At 40.0% G+C, this 9553-nt stretch overlaps 1 protein-coding gene across 5 annotated transcripts in view; it reads right to left on the reverse strand.

Moving 5' to 3' along the window:
• The window catches only part of Myc (bHLH transcription factor Myc), a 31534-nt gene extending 25934 nt beyond the window's left edge, over nt 1-5600 (reverse strand). Inside the window, exon 1 of one of the 5 annotated variants that reach the window (XM_031973110.2) lies at nt 4926-5600. Coding sequence is in view for 1 of the 5 variants with exons in the window: in XM_031973109.2 (XP_031828969.1) it covers nt 350-359 (10 nt within the window). In the remaining 4 variants the exon portion in view is untranslated. Of the gene's footprint in view, nt 1-259; nt 371-4925 lie in introns of those variants that run through there. The other 4 variants (XM_031973112.2, XM_031973109.2, XM_031973113.2 and 1 more) reach the window with 4 other exon arrangements.
• Nucleotides 5601-9553: the final 3953 nt, after the last annotated feature.

Below are 9553 nucleotides of genomic sequence, written 5' to 3' on the forward strand. Positions count from 1 at the left end.
ATCTACAACTTCATTATCTATGTTATCTACAATTTCTCACTAAAACTTCGATCGCAAGAACCATTTCCCGCGCAACGGAATTATCGCCTCCCCCCCCCCCCCCACCAAAAATATTTATCGATCCCAACTGTGATAAAATCGATAAATAATTTTTGACACAATTCCTAATCTCATGATTGTATCGAATCAACATATCTTACGATACGCACTTTTGCACAATTTTTGCCACAGGTTACTAAATTTTTTTATATGAAATCACCTATAAAGAGTAAAAACAAAGCGATACCAAGAAGAATTAACGGGCGTTAACGATACGAAGAAATCCCGATCGTCTCGTAAAGTGACGCACCGCTTTGCATAAGAGTTGCCGCATAACTGCTGTTTCCGTCTTATCACTCTGTTGTAGTTGCAGTTACACACTAATAGAAGAAAATTGTCGCCTGTGGCGCCATACCGCAGCGATCACGCGTTAAAAAGTCACACGGAATGCCGCGAAATCCGGTGACTCACGATTATAATGAAATTTGCAGCAGTGTATACAGTTGTCGTGAAATCTACACACGCCGATTTTTATTACCGGTATCATAGTACGAACAATATGTCCGGTTGGGTCGGCCCCACCTCGATGACAGCGAGAGACCCGTTATCTTTCATTCTTGCTGCGCGTGGATCAGGGATTGAATGAAACTGTTAACCTTTGTGAATAAAAAATATGTATTGAGAATATTTATTGAAATTTAAGTTGTACACTAAATTTATACATTGGCACTAAATTTATTATAAGAGAGGTTAGTTTTAATAGTTATTTTAAGTTGGATTGATTAAAGTTTTTAGAGACCATGTACATATTTTTGAACAGACATTTGAGTGTAAAATAAAAAATATCAGGAGATGCATTATCTTGTTTCAATTAAATAGGTATCTGAAGGAAGGGCGTACGTCACATTGCACAAGAGTTACGGGTACAAAATAAAAAAAATAGTTTAGTTTTATGATATAAATTTTATTTTTCAAAACAGAAAGAGGATGTAGTTTGAGGCGTAATCCTCTAAACATTATTACTTTTCTCGTGACCGATCTGTACGTTTGTATTTATACAACTGTTGCTGCATACTTCTATAAAAATGGCCGACAGAACGTAATACAATGTATCGAACGAAAGCGGAAAAATTCAATGGCACGAAAGCTTTACGAAATGTTATTGGATGAAGGCATAGTTGACGGTATTTTTGTTTTGTGTGTTCAAAACGGTAAACATTTTAAATTGCAATAAACATACATAACGTTACCCCTTCATTCATATTCATATATAAGGGAGGATACCATAAATGTGAAAAAGCACAAAACACGGGAAGCTTGTACCTATCGGTACTGTGTCAGTACAAAAGTAAACATTTTCGTCTATTCGCATTGTTAATGTATAGCTTCTCTTCGCAATTCTTCCATTAAATCCCACATTCTTTCGGCCATAAATACTTATTTTGGGTATTAACCGAATGTTTTGGTTCAGACAAAGAGGATAACCGCCGATTATCCTGTTTCCAGCTAAACTAACGCGAAACCTTCAATACAGCATTCTTCACACATATATTTACTACACTCGCAATCTTTCTGAATTTTGCTTTCTCCCTAAAATTAAATAATAAAACTACACATTCATTGCTAAAGTGCATCGATATGGAAGATATACAATCAAAAATATTTAATTATTCATCTATTCACTTGTATGAGGTAACGATTCCTGTTTTCTTAACAGAAAACCAAAACAAAGTTAGACGCCCAAAAATCCTGTCACTTAATTCACGAACACGAGTGGGAGTGACAGCGCGCCGGAATCACGATGGTTTCACTACAGACACAATTTGGCGGTATTTACGAGAGCGATAAACAATGCTCGGTTCTGGCGAAGAGTAAAAGTATCGGTGATGCTCAATATTTCGAGGAGACAAAGACATTCGTTCAAAAACTCGGTTAACCGGGTCCGCGTTGATCGCGAACGGAGATCGGTATCGAAAACCAGAGCGAGGGTAGAGCCAGGAAAACGGGCGAACGAGCGACGAGTTGGGAAGAAAAAGTGAAAGGGGAGGAAGGGGTAAGGAGTGCGCCGACGGCGGGGCTTTGTGGCTCGCTCGCCCGTGAAAAACGCGAAACGTTGAAAAACAATGATACATTAGATGTTTCTCTTTGACCCTGGTTCGGTGCTGAATCAAACAAAAGAGAGTTGGTGCCGAGACGGTGGGGAAGAAATCACCTTCCTAGAACGGCCTTGCCAGTCGGAAGAAAGCATCTGCGTATTTCATGTTACTCTCTTCGCGACGATGGAGAAAGAGAAGGAGAAAAAAAGGGGAAAAGAAAAAAGATAAACTTTCGTTAATACGTCCTGAAAGAGCGTCGTCGACCGAGAGCGAGCGTGCGAAAAAAGTATTCCTCGTCGCCGAATGGTAAACAGAAAACGAATGTTTTTAGAGGATTATCGGTAATGATTTCTCGCGAAAATTCCATCGATTCGTCGGAGGCCACTTGAAGGAAATCGAAGATAAGAAATATTATTTCTTTTAGTGTCTCGTGCCAGCTATGGCCTTCACGCGTAAATTTTCGAGGCTTTTGAAATGATTGAAGGAAGAAACACTGGCATATCACTGATTCGAAGCAATGAAATAATCTGATTATTTTTTAACACCGGCAATCAGAGATTTGGAATTTTAAATTTACGGAATATTTTGTAATATATGGAAATTTCAAATAACGTTTCAAAATATTTTCAAAGGTATTAAAATTTTTAGATTCTTACTTTTAAAACTATTCGATTACACTTCTGTAGATCGGGAATTCTTTATTTCGAGTTCGCCGAACTGTTCATGACACAAGGACGATTATAACTACCGTTTCAAAATGTATTCGGAATTATTACATTTTTTATTTCACTTTTTATAGCTTGATTGCCTTTGCGAATTCGTGATCGAAGATTAAAAATTTGGAATATATCAAATGATTCGCAATATGGGAGGATTTCAAAATATTTCGAAATAATTCAGAAGTACACAACAATTTTTTAAATTCCTTCTGGCTTCGTTTCATATATCAGTTACACACTATCACTTATCCTTTTAAAGAATGGCATCGACTATCTCCGATTATAATTCGATCTCTATTGGAATACTAGAAAGAGGGGCGTGTCCCGGAGACACAAATCGCGAAAGGTGTGCACGCCTAATAAGTTCCGCAGACCTTACGATTTCTCATTCAACTCTCTCTCTCTCTCTCTTTTTCTATAAATTCATTTTAACATTAGAAAAAACATTCTTTTCTAAATTAGTGAATAACACTTCGATAGAAAAATCGCTTATGGATGAAGATTGTGTTCAAGTAAAATACCTACAAGTCCCAAACTCAGAAAGGAAAAAAAATAGAAAAAAGAAAATATCGCATTGAAAAAATTAATAAACTTAAAATCGCAAACACACTTCCACGATCCCGAAAAAGTGGCACAACCAACAGAGTCTGCCCGACAGATGGAAAATCAAACATTTCTACAGAAGAAATGAAACAAATTCCAATTAAAACAAAGAGAAACAACCTTGTCTTTGAACTTTCAGCGGTCGATTACAAAATGGCTTTTGGTCCAGGCAATGGAAAGAATTCAGACATGCCGCGTCGACGATCGATACATCGAACTTTTTTCAATCGAACCACGGAGAGCCTATACACATCGAACTCAAAAACCGGTCTTAGGTTTAGGTAGGTGGCGGTGCGTGTTCACTAACTTCCGTCGCACATTATCGTTCAAGCGTGTAACAAGCCGACAGCTTTCCTACCGGCGAGTTCTAATTAAGAGTGGATTTCTTCCTAGGATGAAAAGGCGCGAGTCACGATGAAAAATGTCGCTGGCCGGCCTTCAGGTAACTACCGAACGAATTCCTAATGCTAGAACTGCCGCGGGCACTCGGCGGATTAATACGTTGCACGGCATTGCGATAGAAAGTGCAATACACGTAGTAGACTCGCTTATCTCCGCCTGACACACATATTTTCGCGTACGGTATTGATTTCGAACGAAAGGCGATGCGAAGCTTCGCAAGGAAAGCGTTCAGCAAAATCGATCAGCGATACCCACAGCAGTCCGTAAAAAAAATCCAAAATTCTCTTAACTTCGAAGAGTCCCGAAACCGTCCAACGGAAACTATCGAATCATCACTACGCGTCGTCCGAAAGTTCGAACAGGTTTGTCGTTGAATCATTGGCGTTGTCACATTGAATTATTCGCGTGAAAGATGCTGAATAGTGTGAATTTTCGCGTCAAAGTTCAAGCGGACGCGGATACATGTGCAATTGAAATGAACCGGCCGAGTATTTCATAACCTATTAATAGACCATAGAGTATAATTCGAGCGGACAGGCCAGCTGCCAGAAAGAAATTTCATCGACTTGATACAAAGTGTTCCGGGGTGGATCTCTCTCGGTTTTCCGGGAAAGCAGGGCACATCTCATCGATATTAATACGCGGGGCGGAATTTCGATCTATACGGAGTCGGAAAAACGTTTCGATCTTTCAAGGAACGCCTCGCGGCGTCGTCGCGTGTACCGCGCACACCGCCCGACGAAATAGCCTAGCACGTCCGCGCGAGCGTCTATTCGCGCGGATCTGCCATGCCAAGAATCGAGATGCTTCACTCGCGTTTCGGTTTTCTCCTCCGCCGAGGCTCTCGATCGAATCACGTGTCACGTTCACTTTGCGCGGCTCGGACACAGTAGAAAGCGTTTGGAAAAGCGTACACGGTTACATGGCCAAGGCGAGTCCGTGTCAACGACGACGCGCGAGGGTCCATGCGAACCCGGCTTAAGAGAAAACCGCGCGCGCGGAGAGACGAGAGAAAAAGAAAAATAAATTCCGGGAGAGAGTGCGAGGGATACGGGGCGGCACATACCTGTCGGCCACTTCGTGTTGTAACCCAAGAGAGAAATAGTATCCAGTATGGAACACACTTTGGCGCGACTTTGAAAATCGCGCGGAAAACTTGAACCGATACGCAGAAGAAAGGCGCGTCCCGCCTCTTGTCTCCGTCGAAATTTTTTCCTCGGTTCTTCCTTGGTTCCGGTTTCACCCACTCGGTGGACAGCGAACGTTGATTATATTTTCCGCGGCACTTGAAAACAAACGCGTCTCTGCTTGAGACAACGGCCGGTGATCCACCTCGCCCGTGCGCCGTAGGAGTGACACGGGGAAAACTGTCTGAGGTAAAGTAGCGGTATGCGTTCTCTCCGTTCAGGCGAATTTCAGCCGCGTGTACTACTGCCGTTCGGCCATAAACGTTCCAGCCGTTTTCTTTTATTGTCGAGTACGCTGTACGAAGAAAAACTGCTGCTGTATTCGACCGGACGAGGAAAGAATTTCATTCTCGGCGCAATCCGTACGATAAGCCGGTGGCTCTAACTCTGTCCCTGTGCACGCGCACGGCGATCGGCGGAAACCCAACCTTTACTTTAAGGCCGGTTAAAGGCAACTGAACTGCTCGGCTCGTGTGCCTTGCATCTTCCATGGGCATGCCCGCCGCTACGGGACCGGCGCCAGGACCGTGCCAAGCGCTACCCGCGCCCCACCCCACACTTCGACGCGTCGCGTCGCCTCTCGACGCGTCGGCTCCCCAGCCGGCCGATTTTCACTCCTATCGCTCGATAATCGGTGTCGCTACTTTAGGGCCACTTCCACCGCTCCCATTCCGTCTTTTTAACCGGCGCTTGGACGAATACCGCGTTGCTTACGAATAATTATGCTTCGTCTTATCAATAACGTGATAATAATACGCTTTGTTCCTCCAGTATATCTAACGCGCGTTTATTATTATATAAGATATTCATTCTCCTTTACGGTTCAAATAAAGCATTTTTTTTTTAATTTTTTGTGTTTTGAATATTCTTGTTATTGTTTTTTGAAAAGTAAACTTTGTTTCGGATATTTTAAGAGCATATGAAATTTGGTAGAACGTTATTAAAGTCTGTTCGGGGTGGGAAGGGGCGAAAAGAATCTGTTCATGGATTTTTCATGTAAAAATTCCGCGTTTTGATTGATAGCTTCTAAATAGCGGAAGTATATGCAAGTTTGCGTTTGTACGAACGAAATTCGCGGAGATATAAATTTTAACGCAATTTCATCCCCTTCCTGGATCGTTCCGCTGAATGAAGCTGTGACTGAAATTATCTTCGACTTTATCAGAGTTTCTGTTTCACAACTTTCTGAAAGTTTTTATTGGTGCTTCTAAACGATCGTTACAATACAATTTATTTCAGAGGCATTACACCTGAATGTGCAATGTTTCGGTATCGTTAGTCACATGGTAGAATACAAAAGCCATGTTCCTAGATATATAGACTGTGCTTCGCAACTTGACAAAATCGCGCGTAACACTACGATTGACCGTTTGCCACGATGGATATTGCATGACTAACATCACCACTGTTACTTATTTAGTGCGAGTTGAAAAAAATCTAACATGCGATAGATACGCCAGTAAAACATAACAAACATCGCTCGCAAAGTATTTTCTCCTTCGACGGGTTTCTCTATTTACGCAATCGGGAGCCAATAAACATGTGCGTTATACTTCCGGAAATTTATATGTAATTCAATAATAACTTCCTCTGGGTGCATTTATTTGCAAGGTAACTGAAACGGTTGGTATCCCCTATTATTTCCCGTGTAGCGCACTTTTAAATGCGAGAGTTATATAATGGCTATCGAGCTTATTTCGAAAAGCAACAGAATCTGTTGTGAAAAATTTGAGTCGCCTTCGGGACAATGGATCTCTCGGTGTTTGCGAAGGGAGTGTTACGTGTTTACGATAAAAGATACCCTACGGCAGGGAATGTTCTCTTGACATCAAAGTTGTCGACGCGGCTAATGGAAACGCTCGTGTAGGCGTTTGATTATTGATCTCTTAGATTTCTTTGCTTTCCGTTCGTTACAACCCTTATGATTGGGGTGTCCATCGAAATCAAAGTGTCATTTTACGTGCGAACAGCGTATCAGCTCTAAACATACTGTTAGCCCGCTAGTTTTCGCACAAAGAACGATTGTATGCACCGCCTAGAAAGGATAGTCATAATGTACATACGTATGTACGTAGGCAGCCCTTGACACACAATGTTGTGCAATTCGAAGCAGCGCGTAAAGCGCCGCTGATAGCGTCTCCGTTACGTCACTTTCAGCGTCCAAGGGCTAGATTTATGAGATGTTCCAATGAACAGTAATTACGAACGTTGTAAAATTACCATTCTTCCGGCTGTCTTAGTTTTAATGAGTTATGCTAGAAATTGAAAACGAAGCTTTTTATTGACGTTCGCATGGACTGGCGCATCAAAGTTTAAGGAAGGATTTATGAAATGTGATTTCTCCTTTCTTTTTGAATACTTTAATAATCATTTTTTATTTTAAAATAATAATAATTTTTTATTTAATATGATTATTCGGTAAAATTAAAAATGATGACACGTTATTCGATGGTTTCGACAATTCGATTTTAGTGCGGGGCGTCGAATCGTCGCAGTACGGCACTGATCGAAACCGTACGGGGAGCCGCGCCCGCCCGATTCTCGTGCCATAATGTTGCATATTTTGCAAATATTACGTCGTTTCGTTTGAAAAAATCACGATCACAGTTGTCTGTGCCGCTGATCGAAGCCTCGTAACGAGTTTCAACGTCTGTCGTGATATACTTCAAGAGATATTCAACATAGAACGTCGCTGTCGCGGACTAGTTTTCGTCGCGTAATATCGAGCGCTGCGGTTAAGGCGGCATCGACGCCTTAGTAAAAGATTCGAGTCGATCGTGTGCAACACGGCAAACTCGTTTAATCGGTTTACAAGTACGATGCACTCTCACTCGCCTTTGTTATTTAATACCAGTTTCTTTCGATTATTTATTCCTTTTTGCATCGATATTTTGAATATTTTCGTATTTATAAATCAGAGGGTAGAATTTATATATTAAGTATCTTAATATTTAAGATATATAAATGAAAACTAGGCAGACGGTGGTGAATAATATATTTCTCGTTAAAATATTTCTATTCTTCCAAACGATAAATGATTAAGAACGCGGCTACAATTGTAAAATGTTAAAAATATACCTTGGAATGTCATCATCGAAATTTATGTAACATTAGGTTTACGGAAAAAAATGAATTTTGTAAATATTGTTTACTAAATGTTCACAAAGATTATGAGTAAGTCCAGTAAACCAATGTGTGTCACCATTATCTATTTGTAAACCTTTAATTTTTAAGATCTAAATGAACCAACATCAGTATGCCTAGGAACAATAAAAAAACTGCACAGATGTTAATGAACCTTTATATAAATACGAATGTTTATGTTCTGTGCAACGAGTTCTTTATGTATTTCGTTGAAGATAGAGTAATCGTATTTGAACACACGATTTTGTAAGTTTTGTATTTTATAAACGAGATTCGTGGAAGTATATTGTAGATAAGGGAGGGATCTAACGCTTTTGAAGTACTTTTTTGTTTGTAATCTAGAACATAACTTACACGTATATCTTGAAAATACTGAGTTATTTATGCATAGATATTAGACTTGGGAAAGAGAAAAAGAACGAACCACGATCCCCTATTACGATGTTCTCAACAAAAAAGAGGGACCAAAGCAGAGACCGATCAGCAGCTGGGGGTCAGATAAGAAATTTAAAGGTTTTTTTTTTTATTCGATTCGACTGTTGAAATTGTGTAGGAAGTTCATAATTTCATTTGTCACATTTCAAATATTTTTGAAAATATTCGCGAACTGTTTATTACCCTGTAATACAGTAAAACACACATAATTTGAGTAAATATTGATGATTTCTTGACACGCTAATAAAACTACGATACAATCTTAATGAAGATACGTAAATATTGGCGAACGTTGGTGGTCAATTCTCTGGGTGTTTCGAGTTTAAGTCAAAATAGATGTAAAACAGAGCTTTGTTTAGACTGGTCCCTTCAGATCATCTCTGACAGTTCACACTCGGCTGGTTCGCGCGGAAGCACCGCGGCACTGTGGACCTGAAGTCGGTTTGAAATTTGATAACATTGAAAATCGATCCAGTTTCGGAGGTTGCGAAATTGTCTGAATCCAAATCACCCGAAAAGCTAATCTGCCACGAAATCTGATTTCTATGTCAACCGACAGCTTTACGATGCGCATACATATAAATAATGTTCGTCAGACGCGAGCTCTATGCACATTTAAATATGGTATTACACATGAATTAAACGTATCATTAACTTCGTCGCTACATAGATATGCATCATTAAATTCTATTAGAACTTCGAAGTACAGTTTTTATTATTAATCATATAAATGCTACATCGAAGATATATCTTATCTGTTACTATGTTGTGATTGATATATATTGGGTAAGAAAATTCTTGCGATAAACGGCAGTAGAAATATTTATTTAATCAGTTGGCTGTTGCGACTTCTTTGAAAAGTATGTACCTAAAATATATCGCAAAAGGTAATTTTTTCATGGCGAATATACTTGTAAAAAACAGTTCA

The sequence above is a fragment of the Nomia melanderi genome, chromosome 4 (genome assembly GCF_051020985.1).
Source record: "Nomia melanderi isolate GNS246 chromosome 4, iyNomMela1, whole genome shotgun sequence".
Taxonomy (NCBI): Eukaryota; Metazoa; Arthropoda; class Insecta; order Hymenoptera; family Halictidae; genus Nomia; species Nomia melanderi.